We start from the raw sequence: 25741 nt of genomic DNA on the forward strand, positions 1-25741 counted from the left end.
GCAGGGAGGACACTCGGGACGACGGGCTGGTGCAGACAAGACCACCGGGGCCTTCCGGGGAGGGTCCTCCCCACCCAGAGCCGAGGAAGGCTGCCTCCGGCACCTGCAGAAGCCGCAGGGAGGAACACACAGGTGTGCACACACTCACGGATCCACACGTGTACACATGCACAGCAGAAGCATCATTATCAGCCTGACAGGCCCCAGGAAGGCGAACTGCCCAGTGGGGACACGGGATCCCCTTCTGACCTCCAGGCACCTGGGGTGGAGCCGCGGGGTGGGGTGGGGGGACTGGGCTGGAATCTCCAGGGGGGTTTGAGCCCCGAGACAAGCTCAGGCCCTGGGGCATCCACTCCGGGCTTAGGTCAGAGGGCATACGGTGCTCGGGAGATGGAGCAGGCGGGAGGTGCAGTCCAGGCCACAGTGACCCTGGTTTGTCATTCAGAGCACAGCTGTTCTGTCCAGTTTCTATGGACGCTGACAGACGCTGGATAGACACATGGGTGCTGACAGACTCGCAGACATCAACAGACGCATGAGCACTGGCAGACACCCGAACACCAGCAGATACCCAGGCACCAGTCAACGCAGCCAGGGCCAGTGGCCCCTGCAGGGCTGAGGGCTCCAGGAAGCGGCTCCGCCAGCTCCGGGAGGCTGGAAGACATGGGAAGTGCCCGCTCTGGGCAGTGCCTGGGTGGCTCCGGGCACCTGCACCCCCCTGGCGGCTGCCCTGAGTGGTGTGCCAGCCACTGGTGGGCAGGCCGGCGCATGCTGATGAGGCTGGGCCCCGGAGCTGGGCTGGGGGATACTGGGAGGGGTTATTTCTCTGAAGCATGTGGGGAGCCAGAGCTGAGGGGCTGGGGCCGGCGAGACGAGGCATCAGCACTTCCAAAGATGGGGGTGGTGAGGCGGGCCTGGCCCAGACAGACACACACAGCCCAGAGGGATGGCAAGCCGACGAGGCTGGGGCCACCACGAGCCCTGGAAAGTGTTTCCGCGGCAGCCACATTTCGATGCATTTTAAGACACTAACATCTGTACTGCTCATTCATAAATACAGTTTTATTTGCAGGGGAAACGTAGGCATTAAACGTTGAGCTGATAAAATATGGATACCTAAAAAAAGTATAAAAGTATAAATATCCCCTTAGAATAAATTTTAGTGAGTTAAGTCTTAGCATCTTTAAATTAAAACCCCACAAGCCTACCAGTCATGTCAAGGCCCCAAATCAAGCAGCACTAAGCGGCCAGGAAATAGCTCCACCTCCCGCCACGGTGCTGCTGGAGGGGTCAGGGTCAGCCAGGGCCAAAGCTGCTTTCTAGAAAGGCTTTTAATAAAGTGTTTAAACCGGACACTTAATGACAGAAACAGACCTTACAAAAAGGAGGCGGTCAGTCCCAGATGCTTGAGAACTTGGCAGAGAAGAGGAGGGGAGAGGCAAGAAGTCTCTGGAGCTTCCGAAAGGCACCACGGCCGGGGCCTCTGACCTACTTCCAGCAGCCCCGGGGCCAGGGCCCAGCCCTCAGAGAAGCTGGGGTTCAAGAAGGGAAGAGTTTTCTGCCCACAGCCCTGACAGTCCTGCCACCAGGCACGCTAAATCAAAGCGTGCGGACAGCAGTTTTTAAAGAAATCTAGAGGCTCTGGTGCCCCATCAGGTGAGTGGAGCCTGTGCAGGGCTCAGTGTCTCACACGGCCTGGAGCTCAGAAGGAGCTGCACAGCCACAGGGAGGGTGTGAGGGGCACGGGGGCCTGGGGTGTAAACATCCTGCCCTTCCAAAGGGCCCCAGAGCCTCGGCTCGGGAGTCAGCACAGCCCGCCCCGCCCCCGCGGGCACGACAAAGGCTCCCAGAGACTCTTCCACACCAGCCAACAGTTTATGGGACAAGGCAGCGCGTCTCTCACTTCAGGTTATTTAACAGATCAATCCAAAATGCATCCGCACTTTCAGGCATTTCTAAAAAGTGAAAACACTGGTGATCTATGCACACTGGGAAAAAGGGGTACAAAGTTCTCTTGCCTGGAAATACAAACTGAGAAACCGCAGCTTCTCTGGGCACAGTCGGGCGGGGCGGCCTGAGAGGCTGCCAGGGGGCTTGGGGAGGACACGCAGAAGGCGCAGGTGGCAGTGGGCCCTGCAGACCGGGCCAGTGCCCCCGGGAGGCCCGGCGGCTGTTAGGGGCTGTGAGGGTAGCACCAAGAATGTTGTCCTGGAAGGGATCTTCAGTTTTTAAACAAAAGCATCACCCCGCAGACGCTGGGCTGGGGCACCTGCCTCAGTCCTGTGCAGCAGTGAAGAAACCGGAGTGGAGGCCAGCACGGGAGACGCCCCCTCTGCTGTGGGCCTCCACAGCAGGCCCATCCCTCACCACCCACCTCAGAGGCAAACTAGATTCAAACCCAGATCTCTAGAGAAACTGTCAAAAGCAGGCTTGCCCCGGCATCTCCTCGGCATGGCGGTGCAATGCCTCTTGGGAAAGGACGTCCTGCTAGCCATCGCTTCACCTGTTTCACATCCTGGAACCCCGTTCTTGCAAAATCTGGAAAACACCAGAGGCAGAGAATGTGGGCACCCGCCGGCAAGGAGCCACTGGAAAGGACCCGAGAGGGTCCAGAGCAGCTGGGCGTGGCTGCCCGCCCCCCACCCCCCCTCAACCCGCAGGCCTCTCCAGGCCCAGCCTGGCCACCCCCCATGGAGCTGGCACCCAGGGCCCTGTCAGGTGTGTGCTTGCCTGTGCCCCAGCACAGGCCTGCTGGTTACAGGGCAAGGTAGGATGGGTGGTGGGTACGGCCAGGACTCCTTGGGAACCCCCACACCCCTCTGAGATGAGACGCCTCTTGTTCTCTCCTCCCAGGAAACCACAGCCTGGGGCTCCCACCCGAACCCCACCCTTTGACGGCCAGGCAGTGTGTGCCCTCCGAGTACGCGTCCCTGCTGCCAGGCCTCGGATTTCGTAGGAGGAGGGCTCAGCCAGGCCCGGATGGCGGCCTCTGGGCACGCGTCAGCATCCCTGAGGACCCTCCCAGCCCCGAGCCCTGTGCCTCAGCCTGCTCTCCCAACGGCATGCAGACCACACCCCAGTGGCCCCTGGGAGCCAAGACTCCCAGGCTGAGAAGGGGTGCCCACACCCCACCCCCGTCGCCCAGTGAGCCCCCTCGGACCACCCTGGCCCCATGCTGGAGGCCACCTCCCTGCCCCCCCATAGGATCCCCTGCCACACCAGCCCTTGGCAGTGGCTGTACGTGGCTTTCCACACTACCCTAGCCGACTGGGGCCACCCGCCCGGCAGGTCATTTCACACACTGGGTTAATGTAACTAGCCTGTTTCTTCCCACTTCTAACCCGTTACCAGGTGCCCTGTCAGACACTGTCTAGTCCAGAGCTCAGTCAACTACTTGAAGGGCCAGACAAAAAAAAAAAAAAAGGAGAAAAAATATTTTGGGTTGTGCAAGCCAACGTGTCACCCAGGCGCCTCCACCACACTTAAGACTGAACGTCCAGGGCAGGGAGCTGCCCACAGGCCACGCATTACCAGTCCTGGGCCAGCTGTCCTTGCAGACGCTCTGCTGCTTATCTCCAGGGCCCACCTTCCCCAGGCTCCCTCCTGTGCCTGGAGCTTTGTGCAGGGTCCAGAAGGAGGGGGGCCCTCCCAGGGTAAAGTGAGTGTGCAGGGCGCTGCCCCCCCCACCGTCTGCGACCTCAAGCACCCTGCTGGAAAACAAGGGAGCAGACCAGGCAATGCTGACCACCCGCTGAGGGGACAGGTGCCAGCATGGGCGCCTGTGGGCGTGCCCACCACTGGGCAGAGAGAAGTGACAAGCTGGAACAGGGGGAGCTCAAGAAGGAGTTGGGGATGGACAGGTGGGCGGACAGCGGACTGAGGGTCACTAAAAAGGAGCAACCAAAGGAACGAATTTGTGAGGCATCCAATGATGAGAATGAATCTGTGGGACATTGAGTGAGGCAAAATTAGCCAGAAACAAAAGAGCAAATATGGTATGGTCTCATTTAGAAAACACTTCTAAGGAACCTGTAAGCTCTTAGAGCAGTCACATTTAGTCCAGAGCAGTAATTGCTATTTCTGGATTTTGAGGGGCTGCTTTATATATATATCACCTAGTATTTAGAGATAAGAAGCCCATTAAGTTGGGATTAAGGTAATTCAGAATACAGGAGTAAGGAAGACATTGCATGTATCTTAGAACTTCATCTACTCTTTGAGACCAAAGGAAGAAAGGTTTACTTTGTCTAGAACCTAAATTTTCTGCAGCACATAATCTAACTCAACCTGTCTGGATAGATGATTTAAACAATCCAAACGCAGGGAGCCCAGAATAAGAATGAGGGCCTTTAGTCCTGTATAGCTTAATGTAATGCCTGGATACATCCCAGAGTATATTAAGCAGATAATCAAAAAGTACTGGCAAGGTCCTGGAGGGATGGGAGAAAGGGAACTATTAAACTTAACCACCAGGGAAACTCCGGATTCTGTGCCAAATCTTAGGGACACACAAATCAGCAGGCCAAGCCCTTAACCTTGAGGCTTGCTCATGTGAAGCCTATGTACGTAGCAGAGAAGCTGATCCTACCTACAGGTGTGCCTAAGAGTCACCTCCGGAGGACTGCTTCTGTCGCTCAGGTGTGGCCTCACTCTCTCTAAGCCCAACTCAGCAAGTGAAACCACTGCCCTCCCCCTACGTGGACCTGACGTCCAGGGGTGAAAGTCTCCTTGGCAGTGTGGAGAGGACTCCCAGGGGTGAGTCTGGCCCTGGCACTGTGGGATTAACAACGCCATCCTGACCAAAAGGGGGAAAAGAAGTGTAACTAATAAGCTATCCATTAGTGGCTGAGAGTTCAGATAGAGTCGAGAGGCTAAACTGGAGGTCACTCTTAAGCAAGCTTCATTTAGACATTGCTACTTATCATAACTTACCAAACGCCAACCAAAATCGTTCCTGCCAATCCTAAAGAACATCTAGGGCAATACATAAGATTCTACAAAGGTTCAATGCAATAGGGCAACTTTCCAAAATCTACAACCTCCAGATGGGTCCCTGGACCAGTTAAGTCCTGAAATGCTGAGGGGCCAGCCCTTCCAGAACAGCAGCTAGTTCCATCCCCCATCCCATATCATCGACAGGCCCTTCCAACATGAAAAAGTTAGAATGGGCATAGTCCAAATACCCCTAAAGATTGGGAGAAAGATCAAAGGTGGTGGTGGAGTTATACAGAGAAGGTCGGGTTTGATAAATGAGTGTAAGTGCTGAATCATTATATTGATATTTCTTTTAGCCTCCTATTCCTTAGAACAGCTACAAGTAAAAGCCTAAAATTGTGGAACTGTAACCCACACCAAACCATGAAATCTGTTCTACAACTAACTGTTGTGATGCACTTTGAGATGTATTATTTGTGTATATATGCTATTTAAAGAGGAGGAAATACAATGGAGAAGACAGGATTTAACAAATGAGTGTGACTGCTGAATCTTTATATCCATATTTCTGTGGTCTCCAGTGTCTTGGAGCAGCTAGAAGAAAAAATGAAAAATCATGGAACTGTAACGTATACCAAACTTCAAAATCTGTTCTATAACTACTTGTTAAAATGTGCTTGGAAATTTACTGCTTTTTAATATACGTGTTCTATTTCACAATTTAAAACAAACAAACACCAAGCGTTAGAGAAGTGTCTAACTAGTACCTAACGGAGCTGCTCTCCACGTCACGACAGGAGGCCGGATGAGAATTACAACAGATGAGTTTCTTACTGTGTGAGTCAACACGATGAAATTCCACATCCATGGAAAAAAAAACGGAGCCCCTAGGTGCAGGGGCAAGGAACGTGCATCCAGAGGGCAGCCGAGGGGCTTCCACGAAGGAGGGCCTCGCGCCAGCACCTGGCCCCAGATGCAGGGGGCCGGCGGCTGCCCACCCAGGTTCCCACAGGCGGCCTGGTCCTGGCCGGGCAGAGCTGGGCCCGGTGATCTCCTCCACGCGGGGGCTCCAGAAGCGGGGAGGGCAGGCTGCCGGGCCTGCGAGCCCAGAGGAGCTCCTGCCCACGGCCGCACCGTGGCTGCAGCAGGGGGGCGCAGGACTCAGGCGAAAGTCCTTCAAGGGCTGCCGAGCTCGCTGAGCACCGTACACCTACCCGAGTCCACAGCGTCCCCGCGCCTCACGAGGGACCCTGGCCTGGCAGCAAGGGAGCAGGGAAGAGGGGCTCCATCTGGTGCAGAGGCCCTCCTAGGAGCCCGCAGCGAGGCAGAGCTGCAGGACCGCCCCTCCCAGCCTCATCTGGCCCTGTCTCCCGCAGCTCCCTAGTGAGGAGGAAGGCTGGGGCTGACCTCGGCGCCCACGAGGCCCCCGCCCTGGAAGCTGCCGGCCCGTGCAGAAGCGCCACAGGCCAGGCTCCTCCGCGCCGGGGGCATCCACAGTGTGCTCACCGCCAGCGCAGCTGGTCCCGGCAGTCGCTGGGAGGGCAGGACGCAGGCTTTCCAGCAGCTGGAGGGCGCCTCGGCAAAATGAGTCTGGGAAGGTGCCCAGTGAGTCTGGTCGAAGCTCCCAAGTAAGAGGCTTCAGGAAAGAATCCAGCTCACAGAAGAGCCCGTCCTCGCGCCCAAAGGGAGCAGCCTCGGGCGGACTCCCGGGAAGCCCAGCCCCAGCCTGGCAGGGTGCCCTGCCCCTAGGCCTCCTCCTCCAGCCCAGCCCCAGGCCGCCCCTGGTTAAGTCAGACCACGTGGCACCCCTCCACCCTGAGGGGTGCTGGGGTGGGGGCTGGGGGCAGGGATGCTCTGAAGGTCAGACGGAGGAGGAAAAGCAGCTGCACAAGCCTTGAGTGGAAGCAGGAGGGTGGGAGGGGTGGCCTCTGGGAGAAAGAGGTGGCTGCCTCTGCCTCGTCCCAACTGCATGAGGGCCAAGAGCGCACCTGAAGACAGACTCTGGAAGGCTCCTGGGGATGGTGTCAGGGAGATGGCTGTGGCCACAGGGCCGCCCAGGTCTGCGGGGTCCTGGTTAAGCCTGTCGGCTGCAACCCTTCCGATTCTGACCTTGGCCTGCACTTGCTCAGATGCCCGTCTGGACCCTGCAGCGCCCACCCCACTTCCCCAGCTCTGCGATGGCTCTCACTGGCTCCTGGTCTGCAGCAGTGCTGCCCCGCAGCTGCTGGGGAACTCTGTCGCCAGTGGGCTCCAAGCAGCAGTTCTGCCAGAAGCACCTGGCTGGGACAACACTGCATTCTGCAAGGACTGACATATCTGTCTGTCCTGGATTCTTGGCCTGAAGAAGTGCCGGAGGAAATGCTGCAGGAATGTGCCCCCCCACCCCAGACAAGGCTGCCCACAGCCTCCCCCTGCCTCGGCCCCCCAGCATGGATGCCTCCAGCCGTTCACCCAGGGACTGTCTACACCGCGCCGTGCTCTCCCTGCACAAACTAAACACAACTTCCAAGGCTGGGACGGCAGGGTGGATGCAGCGGCCCACCGCTCACCACGGACAGCTGGGCCTTGGGGGCCCTGCACCCTCGCCTGGCACGCTGCCCTCAGCCTTCCTGTCCCAAGTCTTCAGCACACACCAGAGGCTGTCTGTTCCCTGGGGGCAGAGGCTCCCTGGGCCACCAATTGCGGTGAAATTACTGAGACGCACGGCAGTCTGGCTGCATCACTTCCAGAACCTGCTCTCTAGGGCCAGGAAAGACGGTGGTGAGGGGTGTGGCTGAGAAGACTGCAGGCTCCTCACCCCATCGAAACCCGTGCTCAGAGGAACCTTAGCCCCTGCCCACACTGCATTCCAGAGGACCCTGTTTCTGGTAAGTCAGCCAAAAAGGAGATGAGGATGCAAACAGGAAACATAAAGGAAGCAAACCACCGAGAAGGCTGGTGGCACACAGAGAACAGCAAAACAATACAGCTCAAAGAAGAAAAATAAAAGCCTTTCGACAGCCCAGCCCTGCCATGTGTCTCCCGAATCCCCAGCCTCCTCCAGGGCCCGCAGCTCACCTTGGCTTTCTCACTGGGCTCGCTGGCCGTGCCATAGGGGGCGTTGTGCAGCTCCTTGGACACCACACACAAGAACTCGGCCTGGTCTTCGTTCCCATAGGTGTAAGAAGAGCCGATGCTGACCAGCTGGGGGAGAGAGGGCTGCTGTGACATTGCCCGAGGGCCCCCGGCACAGGGCAGGCCCACCAGGGAGGCAGTGGGCAGCAGAGCCTGTGGCCTCTGCAGAGACCTGCAGCCCCTCACGCTGCCCGGCCAGATCTGACACTTAGGCTGCAGCCCAGACATGGACCCAGGCAAACGCCCCAAAGAGCCATGCCAATGCACGTACACACATGTCCACATGCCTGTGTAACCATGGCTCACACACAGGGACAGCCACTCCACTTTCACCAAGTCGGAGTTTCTAGCAGGGTCAGCAGGAGGTGCTGAGCGGTTCAGGGCGATGGGGAGGCAGGCACAGGAAGGGGCCGTGGGAACGGGGGTGGCTGCCCTGACTGGCCCCAGAGCAGAGAACTGAACTGCGGCCTTCAGTGGACAAGGGGCTCTGTTTGCAGAAGGCCAAAGCACATCTACACAAGTGGCTAGGAAATCTCGGCACTTCCTATTCTTGCCGCTGGCTCTTGCCAGCAGGCCTTTCTGAGGAAGCAGAACCTGCAGGACCAACTCTACTGCCCAGCTGGGGGCCACAACTGCACGAGGCAGCAAAGTCAAGGGTCAGCCTGTCCTAAAAGCAGCTGACCCAAGGGCGGGCCATGCTGCCCTAAAAGCCCAATGGCAAGGCCAAGGATCAGGCTGCCTGGCTTTGGAGGTGGGATGCAGGGAAGCAGTCAACCCCATTCTCAGGTGGACATATCCACGACCAGCCCAGGGAGCCTGGGACACACTGCCACCCTGCAGCTCTGCAGAGCCTCTGGGCCCACCACCCACACCACATGCGGCCGGATCTTGGGCCCCACTGGCCACCACAGGGCCTGCCAAGTACTTTAGTGTTTTCTGAATACAAGATAAAAGCAAACCAACAAAACTGTCATAAGGACATCAAGGGTACAACTGCTGAGTCAGAGAGTGGCTCTAGTGTCCCTGATGAATCTACACACAGAGGGTGAGGGGTCAAGGGAGAGGGCCACAGCCAGCCCACCCAGGAGGCCTGCAGAGCGGCCGTGTGTCCTGCTGTGGCCTGAGGGGCAGGGCCAGGAAGCGGTCCAGGGGCCAGCAGCCGTTGCTGGAGGTGCACCTCTGACCACACGCTGACCTAAGCCAGGCCCGCAGCCTGCGGCCCGCTCCGCACAGGTGGGTGGAGGGCTAGGGCCTTGGTCTGGGTGGACCTGGCCCCGGCGCCCCCCTGCCTACATGGCGGCCCAGCAGGCCCAGCCCCTGCTTCTGGGCAGTGGAGCACACAGTTCTGTTCCTTTGGGCGTCACTAGCATGAACTGGGAGGAGAAGAGACCTGAGGGACCAGTGAGAGGCAGGTTAGAATGGAGGAGGAGACAGCAGACCCATTCCTCACGATGGACCCAGAGGCCCCAGGAGAAGAGCCAGGGACAAAGTCCCAAAGTGGGCCATGGGGAAGAAGACCCCCTGGGCTGGGCAAGAGGGTTCTCTCCCATCCCGGCCAGAAAAATCACGTGCCGAGATGGCCTGGGCTGCACACATGGGGTGAGCAAGGCAGGGCTTTCTCGCCAAGCCGCAGGCACGAGGCACACGCACAGTGCTGGGCCCTGTGCACCACAGGGTGCTGGGCTTGTCCGGAGACCGCGTGGCCCCAGGCCGACGTTGAGGGGAGGCTGAACACAGATCTGTGCAGCCCCTCGGCCTGGCTCCTAATTTCCACCTCCCATGGCTGAAGAGGTGCTGGAGGAGGGGGGTGTCCCAGAATATTGGGCTGTAACAACCTCAGGGATTTTCTGTTTGGAATAAAGACCAGACGTCCAGCTTTGAGGCCAGACTTAAGCACTGTTTAAACTGAGGCCGCAGTCATAAGAGCCTACTTTAATCTGAGAATGAGGAGTGCAAGTTAAAGATGATATTCATCAGCATGGCTTAAAGTTTAGAAAAATAATGCAAAAAAAGAAAGAGAAGAATTAAAGGAGAATGGAGCAAACAAGAATTGAAAAAATAAAAATAAGAATTTCCAAAGTGCCATTAAGGGGCACAGAAGTTACCCTGAGAACAGAGCCCTGACAAGACACAGCCAAAAGCTAGATGTCCTCCAGAATTTAGAAATCAAATTGCAATTTCATTCAGAAAAATTTATACTGTCCCTTCTATTGATTCTGTGCAGAAAAAAAATCACTAATGCACACTATTCTGTTATCTGTTACTGTAAAAACTAAGGTACAAATAAATGCAGGTTCTGATAAAGAAAGGCTAGAAAGTAGGAACAGATGGACAGAGGGACCAAGGAAATGCATGCCTCTGTGGTTTGGGGTTCGGGGTACACCAATGCTGGTTTCGGGGAGCAGAACGGAGGCTGGCAGGACTGAGTGTGATGATCAGGGGCCTCAGGGACGCCCAGCGTATGACCACTGGTGTTTCAGACAACCCCAGGCAAGGCCTGGAACAGTGAAACACGGAAGGGCAGGAAGAGAGTGGGAGCTGGAAAGAACCAAAAGAAAGCAGGCCAGGCACCTACGGCCAGGCCAGGCCCAGCTCAGCACGGCGGGGGCGCAATGTGGAGATGGGGCTGGGCCGGCGGCCACCCTCCGGGCAGCGCGTCCCCTACACCACCCTTTCCGAGGCAGCACTGGCAGAAACTCAGCAACAACTGATCGACTCAAGAGAGACCATGGCGAGCTGCAGTGGCGGGCAGACCCCAGAGCAAACTGAGGTCCCAGGGTGGGGGTCAGGGGCAGGTGCCACCTGTGACTTTCTTCAGTGACACCTATTTAAGGGGGGATCGAATCACTGTACAAATGCACACTCTGCTTTCAGGAGACCCAAGGGAAAGAGGGCACAGGAGCACTGTCACTTTCTACCCTCTCCCTAGGTAGGAGGGCCAGTGGGTGGACCTGCCTGGAACAGAGGGGACCGAGCAGGCATAGGTGGGGCAGTCTGCTGCTTAGAGCTGGCTGGGGGTCAAACACATGGTCTCTGCTCTTCATGACCAGCACCCAGGACTGCAGTCATCAATCCCAACCCAGCGTCTGCTAGAAAACAGGAGCAGTCACGAGGGGGGCATGGGAAAATGACCACGAGTCACAGGACATCTTCACATGGTGTGAGGACCACGGGTGACGGAGCAGGCCCCAAGGGCAGACAGCCAGCCTGCAGTTGGGCAGCTTTTCCTACTGAAGCATCTCTTGAGAGCTGACGTCCTACGCGGGAAGACGGAACTCCCCTCAAAGCTCCCGGCAGGGGTGGGACCCGGAGCACTCCTGCAAAGCTGCGTCTCAACCTGGAGTACGCTGGCAAAACCAGAGGGAGCAGAAAATAGACAGGACATGCCAACTGGATGGTTTGGGGCACACCCAGCATTCGGCGGTCTTTCCAACTGAGGGCAGGATAGGGTCTGGCAAGCTGCAGAGTGGCACCAGCAGGAAGGGTAGCTGCCACCAGCACGGCGCAGAGGCCCTGAGCACATTGGCCGTGTGGCCAGCATGCAGACAGGGAGGGCCGTGGCCAGGCCACACTCAGGATGAAGACGCTGAACCCCACCCCCATGTCCCCACCCCCTTGGCCCACCCAATTAGGGCAGGTGGAAGAGGCCGCAGTTTGTCAGTCATCACACTTGAACACGAAGCTCATTTTCAGGACTACTGACGAGGCCAGGAGGCTGTCAGTGGCAGGGGACTCCGTACCCATCCCTAGGGCTAGTGGCCCAGGGGACCTGGTGCCATTGCCATTAACAGTTTCTGCCCTGCAGGGCTCCCCGCCATCCACGTGCCCCAGCTGGCCCCCTAACCTGCTCAAACTTCCAGCCGTCGGACATGGTGGACACCATCTGTGTGAGCTCCTCCTCCTGGCACTGCAGCACTCGGTACACGTGCTTGACCGGCACCTGCGGGACAGAGGCTGTGAGCCTGGCAGGCCTGGGGCAGCCCTCCCCGGCTCTCGGCACCCCCAGGCCTGGAGACAGCTTGGCATGGGACCCAAGGGAGGCTGGCAAATCACTTTCCATCTCTCAGGCTCATGTCATGATGCCCAAAGCAACCCTGGACGCTTGCACCAAAGCAAAACAAACAGCTAGTAACAGCTGCTGTTTTCTGCTTCATTGTTCGCCTCCGAAAACATTTCTATTTCTAAATTCCAAAATAAAATGAGCCATGTTCCTGAAATCCCAAGAGCACCTGTGGCGAGATATGAATATACAGGGTGTCCATTTTGTTCTGGAAGGAGGAAAAACAACACACCAAGTTCCTGAATTAATCAGCTGGGGAAAGAGGTGTAAAAGGGAAGGCCCTGAGGCAAAGCTGAGCACACCGCGTGCCTACAACCAGAAAACAGCTTTTACACACGCAAAGGCTTGGGTGGCAGCCTTTTTCTCCGCTGGACTGGCTTCCTAAAAGTTAACTTCTGCTCTGATCTACGCATCACCTGTCCACCACCCATCCATCCGTCCTTCCATCCAGCAGATACACACTTGGCACCCCCACGTGTCAGGCACCGTTCTGGTGTTTGGACTATGTCGGCAAACCACCCAGAGACTCTGCCCTCACGGCACTCGCACTGCTGATGTCCCAGCTGGCACGTGAGTGACCGGGCGGTGCAGAGTCAAGGATGAACATGAGGGGAGCGGGTTCTGATGCTCCCTGATCTGAGGGAGCCTCCCACACAGGCCCAGGGGCTTTAATTCGCGAGACAAGGACAATGGTGTTAGCTAATGGGTATGGAGCAGTGCTGGCAGCCAGGTGCCAGAAGGGTTCCTTCACCTCCATTCAGCAGAGGGGGAGACTGAGGCAGAGGTCACCTGCCGCCCCAGGTCACACCTAGAGTGGGGCTTCCCTGGAGGAAGGCACCTTCCTGCTGGCCCACAGCCCGGCCCCCTGTGAGGGAGGCCAGGGCAGTGGGCAGGGTGGCCTCAGGAGGAAGCTGGGGCACACCGAGGACGAAGGGCCACAGGACAGGAACCGCCTTGCCTGGAGGCCGCCCCAGGGCTCTAGCTGGAACAGAGCTTGCCACGCCCACCCGAGAGGGGAGGTCCAGGGCTGGGGGTCTCACCTGCGCTGTTTTGCTGTCTCTTTCTCTAATTTTGTCCTTTACAAGTTTTATTAATGAGGTGATGTTGTAGAATTCTGCTTCCTCCAATACTCCTGGAAGAGAGAAACAGGCCTGCCGTTTTCACCACGCCTCAGCACAGGCAGGCTTCCTGCCCACGCCTGCCTGGGACACATGTGGTCTCAGCCACACACAGCCCTTTCAGGGCATGGGTTATGCCTGCAGCTCGAGATTCAACTTCAAGCCTTCCCACATCTCAGCGGGGCTCCCGAGACTGTGAGGGCACAGTCTCAGCATACTGGCACATGCTGGGAGTGACGGGGTCAGAGGGCCATGTGTTCTGTGCAGAGCTTCATGGCACGCTGGGGACATACTTGCCAACCTCCCTACACAGCTCAGGCCACCTGCCCTGTGCTCGTGGACCCTGATGCAGGGCTGGGTCTCCCCAGGAGTGTGGCCTGGCTACCACCTAATTGGGTGGGGGACCTTATGCAGGTCCCCAAAATCCCTCAGCACCTTGGTTTCCCCACATGAACTAGAGATGGTGGCTGTCTCCCGCCTTGGGAACTCCCCTCCTCCCAAAGATTTCTATCTGTGATGGACCCTGGAGTCATTAAGTTCAGGTGTCCACTTGGCCAGGTGAAGGTGCCCAGCTGCTAATCATCAGCAGGTGAAATCTGTCACCAGGTGATCACCCCTCCCCCGCAGCTGCGAGGGGAGGGTCTTCTGCAATGAGGGACGTTAATATAATTAGCTGGAGACTTAAAAGAGGAAGGTCAGAAGAGAGCTAGGAAGGTCAGAAGAGAGCTGAGCAGCTCAGACCCAGGGACTTGGAGATGCAGAAAGGACATACACTGGGGAAAGTCGCTGGAACCCAGAAGCCAGGAGGGAAGGCCAGCAGATGTAGCCTATGCCTTCCCATGTGAAAGAGAAACTGAGAGGAAAGCCAGCTGCTTTTCCTCCCAGGAATCGTAAATATATAGCTAAATAAATCCCCTTATTAACAGCCTATCCATCTCTGGTGATGCATTCTGGCAGCTTTAGCAAACTAAAACAGACCCTACTCAGGGGCTCTGAGCCTCCTAGAAATTCTGGAGAATAAAGTCAAAAGATTTTGCAAGGCAGCACCAGGGCATCTTCATTGGCATTCATTCAGCTGGGATCAGAGCGTGACACCAGAGCAGACCCTGCCCTACCTGGCACACTCCCGTGGCGCCCTCCAGGGCCTCCTGGCGGGGCATCCCCCCACTCTCCCAGGACAACGGGTCTTCAGCAAACACTCCACTGACTCGCCCCTGCCAGGGCTCACTCCTCGGGCCTGAGGACATAGATCACTTGTCCTGAAGCTTCAGGGCTGCAGGTCAGCCTGACCAGCAGGGCAAAGAGCAGTGCCCGCAGTGTCCTCGTGGAAGGCAGGCTCCGTCCCACAAAACGGCCACTGCTCAGGCTGGGCAGAGGGCGTGATGCCCCCTGCTCCAGGCCACCCCATTCAGGACAGGCTGTGAAGGTAACTGCACATGGAGCCGTAGAGCCCCACACGCAAATGCCAAGGCAGGCTGCCCTGAGCAGAGTGGGAGTGTTTGTGCACAAACCGCTCACAGCTAAAGACCAATAAGTGGGCAAGGGACAGCAGATGTCCTGCCCTTCAAGGGAGACAGAGGGACAAAGGGTCAGGACTGCAAGGATTCAAGAAGAAGGAAGGCAGACTCGAAGGCAGGCATGCAGTGGAGCCATAAGCCAAGCCTTCACTGCAGGACCCACAAAGCTGGGGTCCCGGAGCCAGCCTGAGGGGATGTGCCCCACAATCTTGAGGCCTGCGTGAATTAGGCCTCTGAATGCTGAGCCAGCAAATTCTCTGAGCATCCAGATGCAGCCAGGCTCAGGCCTGGGCATCCAGCAGTTGTGCCGTGGGCCTCTCTGCCCTACAGCCAGCGTCAGAACTGAGTGGGACATCTAGGAAAGGCAGACGGAGCTCGGCACTGACAGTGGGTGCTGCTCACCACAGCAGCCTAGCTTGGAGAGAAAGCTGGAGCTGAGGGTGGAATCAATGCCCCTTCTCTCTGGGACGCCTATACACCTCAGGCCTCTGCCTGCCTTCAGACAAAGCGACTGTGGGAAGGGCAGCTCCCAGCAGAGGGGCCCCTGTGCCACCAGCACCGTGAACTCATGCCCGAAACAGCGTGTGCAGGAGGCAGCCTTGATCAGGGCCCCTGTGGCCGGTGGTGGTGGTGGGGAGGGTTGGGTTGAGGGGATGGGCCAACCTCCTGACACAGAGTCCCCTCCACAGTGCCCCATCTCCCGGGGGAAGGAAGAAGGGGAGAGGTGGGGGGGGCCTGATCACGCTGTCTTACGTCTCTGAGAATCTATGGAGAGCGGCTGCGGGGGAGACCACGGCAAGCTGCCCTCGTGGGGACATGGTTCAAGGGACAAGTCCTTGCAGAGACGTGGGCTGGCCCCTTCCCCTTGGTCCCTGGGCCCCCCCGCCTTGCTCCTCAGCAGGGAAGCTCAGGCTAAATGAGGTCTATGTCTTAAGTGGACCAATTAGACCTATCATCAGGACCTCAGCCCCAAAAGGTAAATCTAAAAACTAAGGTATTCGTGCAGAAAGGGTGACTTACCTTCCTCAGCAAGGTCTCTATTAATAACCAGCTTGCCGTGTCTCAGATAGTTCAGCACTGGCCCAAAATAGGTGGGGTCTCTGTCTATTAAGTAGGCACCCGTCTCATCCTACAAAGAACAAACACCACAGGCGTCAGAGCTGGGCGGGAAACCAGGCGTCCTGCAGTGAGCTGCCCGCAGAGGGGCCTGTGGCCCCCCTGTGCCCCAGATGGAGCTCCCCGAGCCTCTAGAGCTGCGTGGACCCTGCCCCCTTCTGATGTGTGTCACGTCAGGTGTAAGCCAAATTTCAGTTCTATTTTGTATTAAGATAAATTTCCTTTTATTTGCTTGGAGGTGAGGTGTTGCTTCCTGTTGAAACAGAGCTCGAAGGATATTAAGGAATGATGAGAAAGAGAGAGAGAAAGGAAGAAAAGAAAGAGACACAAATGGGTTCAGGGGGTCTGAAGCTTAATTCTACATCAGACATCAGACAACTTTATTCTCGACTAGATCCTAGTTATACACCACAGGATGTCAATAGGCATGCAGGCATTTCCTGAGGGAGCAAAGTTCTTATCTTACAGTGTTCTTCATACTTAACATAACCATTTGGGGTAAACATTCTCTCCTTCCCAGACTGCTCTACCTAACAATCTCCACGGCTTACTGCCGCCATCCTGAGGCCAGCTGCTCCCAACAATTTCTGCAGGTCTTGTTCTAATCCTTGGCTCCTACAGTGAGGTGACCACGCATGTATGGCGTTTCTTTGCTTTAGTTCTGAAAATTTCTGAGAAAACAAAGTTTACCCTTTTCTTGTATAAAACCTCATCCCCTGAGAAAAAGAGAGGCTAACACACACCGAACACTCGTGAAAGCAGAGGAGACATCCATGATATCAGCCCTAAGGGTGCCTGAGAGGCCGCCTCCGCAGTCCCTCCCAGCATGGGAGAAGGCCTTCTCTGGCTGGTGGAAGCAGGCGCAGAGCTGAGGCTGCCTCTGCAGCAAGGGAATGCCCAAGTCAAACGAGCAACAAACAGAACCATGCGGAGCTCGCGTCCTCCAGCCAGAGGTGACCAGAGCTTTCCCAGGGGTCACCAAACACCACGGAGCGAGGCTGCTGAGGGTCTGCACTGTTCCCAAAGCATACCACTGCAGAGGTGCCCTGCCCACACCTGGGTCGCCCTGGCTTCTCCTGACCAGGGCAGCGGAATTTCCCAGGCTGCAGCCAGCCAGCCCAGGCCCTTCAGAGCTGGGCGAGTCTCAGGGTTGACTTAAACCATGACGTCTCAGGCACCAAGGTGCCAGGCCCAAGAGGACCCCAAACCCTAAAGTGCAGGGGGCAACTCCTAGACTGCCCTGCTGAGACATGGGTGACACAAAGGTGGTCTGGCTGGGAGTGCCAGGCCTCTGGAGCCCCAGGACACTGGGCTTCTGCCAAAGGTGACTGAGAGGGGGGCCACAGGCTCAGATGCTCAACCGCCCCACAGTGAGGGGAGAAGGGAGCCAGGGCAGCTGTCCCCGCCCAGGCCCACCTTTCGGCTACATACATAAGCAGGAACCAAGACCTCCCGAGGCCTCGCTGTGGCCATGGTGCTGGGGACGACCACACTTCTCCCCCCACGGCACCTGTGGGGCACACCCTTCGAGAGTCCTGGTGGCCCCTCCCAGGCGGCTCTCCTCCCCAGATCGGGCCCCCAAGGAGAGAGGGTGCTGAGGCATTCTTCCACCGGCGACTCAACCTGCGTGGCTCCTAAGGGCAGCCCCGGGTGCACATAGCTTCCTGCTCAGTGACAGTGGCAGCCACCAAGCCCCTGGACGCTGTGCATCTGTGGGTCCCAAAGCCAGGACAGAGGGAGGCAGGAGGTGTGCCCATGCCAAAGCAAGCACCACACGGGGCTGAATTCCCATTCAAGGACATCACATTCTGAGTCTGTGCAGCAGGACCTCATGGTTCAAGGTTTCTCCCCCAATTCCTCCATCACCAAGCTATAAAACCTGCTTGTCTTCAGAACAAAGGGAAGAACCCGAGCCTACTGCCAAGATGAAACCTGGGCTGCGGGCACCTCCATCTCCTTCCTGGCAGCAAACAGGAGCCCACCTGTGCCCCAGGGCCTGGTCCCAGCAGCACGCGGACCTCCCAATTTCATCCCAAGGAACTGCTAGTTTTCCTTGGCTTCCCTCTCTGGGCACTCTCCACACCCTATCCCTGGGGGTCTCAGGGCTGCTTCCTGGGCCTGGCTGCATGCCCTTCTGCTGACACCTGGACCCTGATGTCCTCCGACAAGGCCAAAGGTGCCCCGGAGGTGCCACGTGCACAGCAAATGCTGCAGCCGCCTCCCTCCAGTGAACTTGGCAGAGCCCATCCCATTTTTCCAACCTAAATGCCAAAAGGCCGTGGGCACACCTAGAGGTGGGTCACAGAGGGGCGACCAGATGCCATCTGGGCCATCCCTAGGTGCTGGCCAGGCTGCCTCCCCCGGGACCACCTCTCGGGCCTCGCCGGGCCTGAGCCGAGGATGCCTTTCCAGACCCAGACAGCCACCACTATGCCATCTGATGCGGCCTAGAAACTGGAACTGAAGACAGTGCTTCCTGCACAGCTCCAGTGAGGCGCCCAGAAAGCAAAGCCAAGGGGCTTTGTGAGCGAGAGCATGAGGCACCCAGGGGCTTCTCTTCAAACAGACTCGCTCTGGTTTACCCGCAGCTCGCTCACCCAGCACCCTGACGAAGCCTCAGATCTGTTTCTTTCTAGGTGTCCTGCTTTGGGAGGCCAGGATGGGCGCACGCTCAGGAGCAGGTACTTCATGAACTGTTCCATGACACAGATGGGCTGAGCACTGCTGGGAGAACACCCAGACGGTAAGGCAGGGACACGTCCGTGTGACTGGATTTCTAAGGCAGCTTCCTCCCAGGAGACACTTGAGCTGCAGAAAACCTGCATATAAACCCCTACACGGTATCAATTCCCTCGTTGGTTCGCTGTGTGAGTGTGTTTAAGTTCAAACTGCCGGCGTCAGAAAACAACCAGAGATGAAAACAAGAGGGGAAAGGAATGGCTTGCAGGCTTCTGACTGCAGACCCCCAGAGTCTGGGCCCAGCCTGGACTCCAGCGCCCTCATACTGGCAAGCACGAGCGTGGAGGGGATGCTCTGCAGCCATGACAGACAGGCCGTGGGTTCACCAGGACCTGGCTCTTCCACCAGCTGCCCACCCTCTGCTCCCCCCACTCAGCAGGGCCTGTGAGAGCTCACGAGTGCTCAGCCTCCTCCTTGCTCCCAGCATCTGATGTGACCTGTCTCTCCCTCACCTGTTTCAAAAAACCTGCGGCAGCCCACAGGCAGCTAAGAGCCAGCATCTGCATCGCCCGAGAACTGGGCCACTCGAGCCCGAACTGCCATAACAGCCCAAGGCAATGATGGCAGCATCCCACTATGAACAAAACGTACACTGCTGGGCTGCAAACTCGGAAGGGGTGAAACTGGGAGGGATTGGTTTGTATATATGCTACCACAATAAAAATTAAAGGAAAAACAGCTCAAAAACTCTTTAAATGCAAGCATGGAGGAAATGGATGCCCACCCAAGAAGGGCAGCAGGGAGAAAGGTTCTGTGCACCCCACTCTACCCCACGGCAGGCCCACCTCCGACGCACACTGCCTCGATGTACTTGGACCTTGGAGCTATTAGTTTCAAGGCTGCAAGGCATCGAATTTCTTGCAAGAAAATGCAGGAGCTGCCCAGGAAGGCCTGGTCCCTGCCACCTGGCTGCAGGGCAGGTCCAGTGCTGCCAGGAGCCACCTTCCTGCTTGCTTTCCTACCGCTCAGACCCCTGCTAAACGTAGTTTCTATTTACTGCAATGACCCAGCAGTAGGCACTCAGGAGAAAGGCGGTGGTTTATACTCATTCCCTATCTTCTCAGCAGGACGTGGGTGTTAACTTCACTTGGTATAGGAAGAAACCAAGGCACAGAGAGGTGTCTTAATTCATCCCAAACTGCATAGCGAGTTAAGGGCAGGCAGTCAAGAGGCCTGGGCTGTAAGCGTAACCTCCATCCCACCCCAGATACGCACATCACACCAAGCCCAGGAACAGCTTCCAGGATTGCTGGAGCCCAGGGGGAGGCTGCGCAATGAAGGCCGGGTGCGTGCCAGCGGGCACCGCTGCCACAGCTGCCATCTACATGCTGCTAGGCACACCTGCTTCTTCCCTGACTACAGGGAAAGGCCGCTGGCTCAGGAGCTGCTGTGAGCAGGTAGAGGCCACCCCATATCTGTGGGGGAGCTGTCAGCTCCTCTGCACGTGACCCTCAGGTGCACGCTGCCCCTCAAGCCAAGGGCTGGCACCTGCCTCCTGTAAAGGGCCAGGTGGTGAGGGCTTCAGGCTTTGTGGACTAGTCAATCATAACCACGCAATTCTGGCCTTTCAAGGCAAAAGCCGCAGACACCACTGGGTGCCAGAACAACTTCCCCTGCAAAATCAGGTGAGTGGACGTGGCTTTCCAACTCATGCTTTAAACCAAGACAAGCCAGTGTGGACAACAGCAAGGCTGCATTTGCATCAGGCCAAAAGAGGATCTGCTCTGCAGCTGAGCCATTTCCTCCAGGCCCTCAGGGGGCCATGCTGCGGAGGGTGTCTAAAGACCAGACACTGGGTTGGTGGTCCCTAAACCTCCTCTTCTCAGCAAGCTCCAGTTTTCACGTACACAAGTCCTTTTCTCAGGCCTTTCTGGTTCTGACTTGTAAGCTGGCTTGGCTTACAAGTTTGAGGGGCCTTCAAACGCCAGGCCTGGTGGAGAGATGTCCAGGCATTCACTGAGAAACGCATCTGTTGCCCCAGACAGCAGAGGGCTGCCCTTGCCTGGAGCCTGACTACCCACGCCCTCTTGGTCACAACTACAGATAACGCTGAGACCGGTCCTCGTTCAGGTGTGGAATAAAACAAATCCAGTGTCTCAGGACACCCAACTCCCAACTTCAGACATCTGATACTCCTTCCACCAGCACCCCATCACTTAGTCCTGCTTCTCTAAGGTTCCCCTTTCATGCTCTTTCTAATCCTGCTATGACTGCCGACACCCAGGGCACCTAGAGTGAGTGCAGATGACACGTCATCAGATGCATCAGAAGAGCCTCACCCCTCAAAGACCCGTGTGATGCCACATCTGCAACCCTGAAGCTGGGACAATGGTCCTGTCCAAACATCAAAAGCTCATGTGCAATCCCCAGGCCTCTCTCTGCTGTGGAGAATGAATGTCCCCTCAATCCCTTTATCTGAGTGTTTCCAACCAGGAAGCAGCAGTTCCTGCTTCTCTGTACTAGTGCAGGGGTTGTTAAGCTCTAGATAACACAAGACAACCTCTACAGCACACTACGAGACAGAACCAAAGCAAACCAAATGTTGAATATTTTACATTGTACTGAGGAGGTGCTCAGGCACTCAGGCACAAGTATGACAGCTGGCCTGCCCCTGAGGGCATCACAGTGAGAAAAGATGACATGGAAGAGAAAAATGATACAGGACAGCAGGCAAGGAAATAATGAAATGCACAACACAGCCAGTCCCGCTGGAGGAAGTCCCAGGAGGAAGTGGAAAATACACCCTTCAGCTGCCTAGAAAGAGAACTTCATGGAAACAGTGGACTCCAGTCAGCCTTGAGGAGAGGGGAACGGGGCTTGGCAGGCAGTGGGCCCCAGGCTTGGCCCTGACACACGGAGTGCAAGGACCTGGGGGGCGGGGTAGGGGGAGTGGCACTTGCAGCCCACGCACAGGCTTAGACATGCGGCGGGAGGAGGGTGAGAGCAGCTGCCTGTGCCCTGCAAAGAATCCCCAGCTTTTGGCTTGGGGCCCACTCCCCACCCTCCCTACTTGTCTGTCAACTTCTCACTCCTCCTCCAGAAACCCTCTGCTTACACATCGTGACTGATGTAGCTCACCACTAGAGCCTGCATTCTCTGGAAGCCCTTCACAGGCATCTCCAAATGCTGGGCAGGTTCTGAAAGGTTCGGTCTCCTGTTTCTTCTCCCTCTTCCATTCTCCCCACCCGCCCGCTCACCTGAGTGCCCAGCTGCTCAATCAACAGCAGTCGGATGCCAAACAGAAAATCTTTCCCCAGGTCTGTGTTTAAATTCAAGGAAGGGAATATCCGCCAGGCAGCCTTTCATTAACTTAACTATGATGTCAGAGCACAGAGATTTTTACATGTGACTCAACATCCTGTTTGTCTTCCATCATGAAATTACCCCACTCCTCCTATCACCCCTTCCCCTCCACCCTCATCTTTGGATTCCTCACTCAGGGTGTAATTCTCCAGGAGTGACTCTCCTGGGACATTCTTTCATCAGAACAACAAAAAAATCTGTGCATAAAGCTTTTTATATATACATTCTTCTCATTTAAAGCAGAACACCATACAAGTGTCGCGAACGTGAATTAGCACTACCCTTTCTGGCAATTTCATGTTATCCATCACTAAAACTAACCCTTATTTACTAGAAGGTATTTTCTGAGACATTGAGACTATCTGCTGTATTATGTTCACATACTAATTTTTGGTTTGACAATTAGGAAAGCAAATGTGCTAAAGTGGATGATGAAAAAAAACAACTACAGCACAGATATACTGGCTAATTAACCCTCCCCCCGCAGTGATTTCTATTACAGTAAAGCAGCTTTTTTTTTTTTGCAGCTTTTTTTTTTAAGTAGTCTTAAGAGACAAACACAAGGACGAACAGACTGGACAGTAGTGCAAGCCAAAGTCAATCAGCTTTGAGTAGATTGTCCCAGTATTGAATACAATCAATGCCTTGAAACTACCCAATGCACACAAGCAATTTGAAATGTGACTTAATACACAAAATGGGAGTGTGTGAATAGAAATGCAAGTGAATGACCACTAAGATCCACTGTTTCAAAAGACAAACAAAACAGTGAGGCACACACCCACATAATAAAAAGAAAATCACAGCTAACAAAAGTCTCCTTCTATCCTGGAGAAGCCTCATTTTCTGGGAGATCAGTTCTCTTAAGAGAAGACAGCTTGGTCAAACCAGCAATGGAAACAGCTGGGGAAGGAGGGGGTAGGGGGAGTGGGGATGAGAGTGCTGGCATCACAAACCCTGGTTTCTAACAAGGGGATGGGTGGTTTTGTGGTAACTTGAGAGTTCTCGTTTCCTGAGCACAAAGGTCATGCCATACTGAGGATGGCTGCTTTAAAGAGGAAGCTTTCTAATGCACAGCAAATGTTGGGCTGGCGAGGAACAAAGCCAAGTGTAATTATGTAGGCTCAACGGAGAGACCCAGCAAAGTTGGTCTAAGGCTTGTGAACTGCCAAGGACAAAAAACAAGTAACAATTATTCTTCCAACAGGAGCTTCAATCCTTTATAACTCCTAAGAAACACTCCTCCTTGGCTTACAACCCTTGCAAAGGTAATCATGAAAGTAGCTTCTGCTACCATCTATTACCGTACAACTGGATGAGCATTTAATTTAAGGAAAGACAAGCTGCAAACCAACCTCAAAAATTCCTACCCTTTTGTGAAGGTAATGGGGAAACTAAAGTTATTTACAAAGCAGAGTGAAAAAAGATCTACCTGCTCCCGCTTGGGCACCTCCAAGGCACTCTTTAACATAGGAAATGCTCCCTCCGAAAACTCACGCTGCGCACACCTCCTGAGCGGCGGGGTGGCGCGTGCTACCGTGGTTGAAACGGAGGGAGCACCAACTCTCTAAATGCAAATCACTGGGAAGGAGGTCACCTGTGCCAACCACTCAAGCCGGCGTCAGGTCAATGTCCACAATGTGAAAAGACCAGAAGAAAGCAAGGGTTCTCCGCCTGCGCGGCCAGCACGTCCGCGGGGACAAAGAAGCGGCGGGGTTCATACCCTGGGGCGAAAGAATCTAGGGAGGAAAAGAAAAGAGACCCACAGCGAAGAAAAACTCCGGGGTCTGGGAAACCTCCTTCGCGAAGGGCGAGACGGGAAGAAAGGGAGGCGCCCCGAGGAGAAGCGGCCGGGGATCCGCGAGGGTGGCGGGCGCCAGGGCGCCTTCCTCTCCCTCCCCGCGCAGGACGGTCCGGGATGAACTGGTGGCGACGGAAGGCGCGGGGATCGGAGCCCGGACCCGCAGCGAGTGGCCGCTTGCGCTGAGGTCTCCGCAGCTACAAGAGGGGGTGTGCCGCGGGCCCGGACCCCTCGGCCGGCCTGCGCGGCCCTCACCTTGTCCGAGTCCAGGTCGGGGTCGGCCTGGCACAGACGGTACAGAAAGGATTTCGGGTCCCGGCACAGCGTCTGCCGGGTGGTGAGGAAGTAGGTGCCGCCGACGTTGAGCCGGACCCACTTAGACACGCTGCCCGGGCGCTGGGCCGGGGCGCCGAGGCCCACGCTGCAGCGACGGCACAGGCCGCCCCCCAGCCCCGCCCCGAGGCCGCCCGGGGGCGCCGGCAGCAGCTCGCAGTGATTCTCCGCCATGATCCCGGCAAGCCCCGCCACAGCTCCCCTCCGCCGGAAGCGTCCGGCCTTTAATACCGTCCTCCGGCTCCGTCCCGCCCGCGGGCCAGCCCTAGCAGAGCGCCCGCCCCGACGGCACGCGGGAGGCGGAAGTTCCGGCGGGGAAAATCGGCCGGCCGTGCCCACTTCCGGAGGGAGCCGGTCCCGGGCCAAGGGTCTCCCAGCGTGGCCCGGGTGCGCCGGTGCTCGATTCTCATCTCCAAAATCCCAGATCGCGACCACTCCGGATCAAAGGAAGAGCCACGCCAGCGAACACCTCTACATGCTTTTTTATTACAAGACTACCGAGCATACGTGGAGAATTCATCATCCGTTAACTACATCTGAAGCACAAATACTTGGGGAAAAAAAGGGGGGGGGGATAAACAGACTCATTAAATTATGATATGATTAAATCATTGACCAAATAGAAAATTTATATAATAAAGCCAGAAAAAAAGTTGTAAAATATAGTTTACAATAATTATTCACATTCAAGGCTGTACATCAATACATACAACGTGTCCCCGAACATGAATTCAATCCAAATAATTCATATATTAGAATTTAAATAACACAGACTGAACTAGAGGCCAACAAGAGCCAGCAAATAACCTTATATAAGAATAAAAATACAAAAGTGTATATCCTAATATCATTGCATTGTTTCATATTTTTTTTTTAATTTTTGCTTTGCCTGTACATCACAGTTACAGCTACAGACCAGGTAGAGAACATTACACATGCTCTAACTGACTGCCACCAACCTGAACGGCAGCGAGCATACTATCGGTTCTTATGTTTTTTAACGAACAGCTACAGCAGCTCTAACTACTGCCACAATTATATTTTGCCAACGTCCAATCAAGCTGATGGTCATAATAGAGGCTTGTCACTAGCAAAATGACCCCAATCCATAGTCATTCAGCCAGATGGCTTAGACTAAAGTGGATCACACAGCTAAAAAAGGTTTGTCTTTTGTAAAAAGTTCTCTGTACATAAAGTTTGGTGTTTCTTCACATTGAAGAAATGAGTTATGGGGAAAACCCAGGTATACACGTAGGCTCGTTCAGTTCCCCACCATGGCCATCTGAGCTAGAGATAAAACTGCCCTCTCCGGAGCCGCCTCCTCCTCAGACCAGTTCTCCACAGGCAGCCTGGCTTGAACTGTGTGAGCTTCAGCCAGCGAGCCTGCACCCTCAGAGGCCCCAATCAGAAAGCACTTGCCAAGTGTACTGCCTGAGGAGAAAAGGACACACCCACCTGAGTCATCTACAGTTCATGCTAGGTTTGGGTATGAAAACAAAACAGAAAAACAGGTATGGCAACATCTCAAAGAATAGTACCTTCACCACATGCTCGCAGTGACTGTGGCTCGCACTGCCTCTGATGTCTTGGCAGTGATCACCCTTGTTTGTGGACCAGCCAGGGGAGGGGACTAGGGGGTCAGAGAAAGGCCGAGCAGCCTAATTCCACACAATTCAACCGTAACCTCTGGTTGTCAAGTGGCACT

General features: G+C 55.8%; 1 protein-coding gene across 1 annotated transcript; it reads right to left on the reverse strand.

Annotated features, from left to right (window-relative positions):
* Nucleotides 1–1044: 1044 nt before the first annotated feature.
* Nucleotides 1045–24266, reverse strand: KCTD5 (potassium channel tetramerization domain containing 5). Its single transcript, XM_077142093.1, has 6 exons — nucleotides 23959–24266; nucleotides 15765–15873; nucleotides 13150–13241; nucleotides 11894–11989; nucleotides 7993–8118; nucleotides 1045–2538 (listed from the first exon to the last, which is right to left on the reverse strand). Exons 1-6 carry the CDS (start codon nucleotides 24208–24210, stop codon nucleotides 2509–2511), a joined length of 705 nt encoding a protein of 234 aa, XP_076998208.1. The 5' UTR covers nucleotides 24211–24266; the 3' UTR covers nucleotides 1045–2508.
* Between the last annotated feature and the right edge of the window lie 1475 nt (nucleotides 24267–25741).

The sequence above is a fragment of the Tamandua tetradactyla genome, chromosome 23 (assembly GCF_023851605.1).
Source record: "Tamandua tetradactyla isolate mTamTet1 chromosome 23, mTamTet1.pri, whole genome shotgun sequence".
NCBI classification, from domain to species: domain Eukaryota; kingdom Metazoa; phylum Chordata; class Mammalia; order Pilosa; family Myrmecophagidae; genus Tamandua; species Tamandua tetradactyla.

Bases quoted from the DNA above. Each gene is read 5' to 3' on its own strand.
- KCTD5 (XM_077142093.1), bottom strand. From the start codon at position 24,210: ATGGCGGAGAATCACTGCGAGCTGCTGCCGGCGCCCCCGGGCGGCCTC. The intron at 13,242-15,764 runs GTAAGTCACCCT...TCTCTCTTCCAG, and splicing joins TAGAGACCTTGCTGAGGAAG to GAGTATTGGAGGAAGCAGAA. The intron at 11,990-13,149 runs GTGAGACCCCCA...TCTGTCCCGCAG, and splicing joins GAGACAGCAAAACAGCGCAG to GTGCCGGTCAAGCACGTGTA.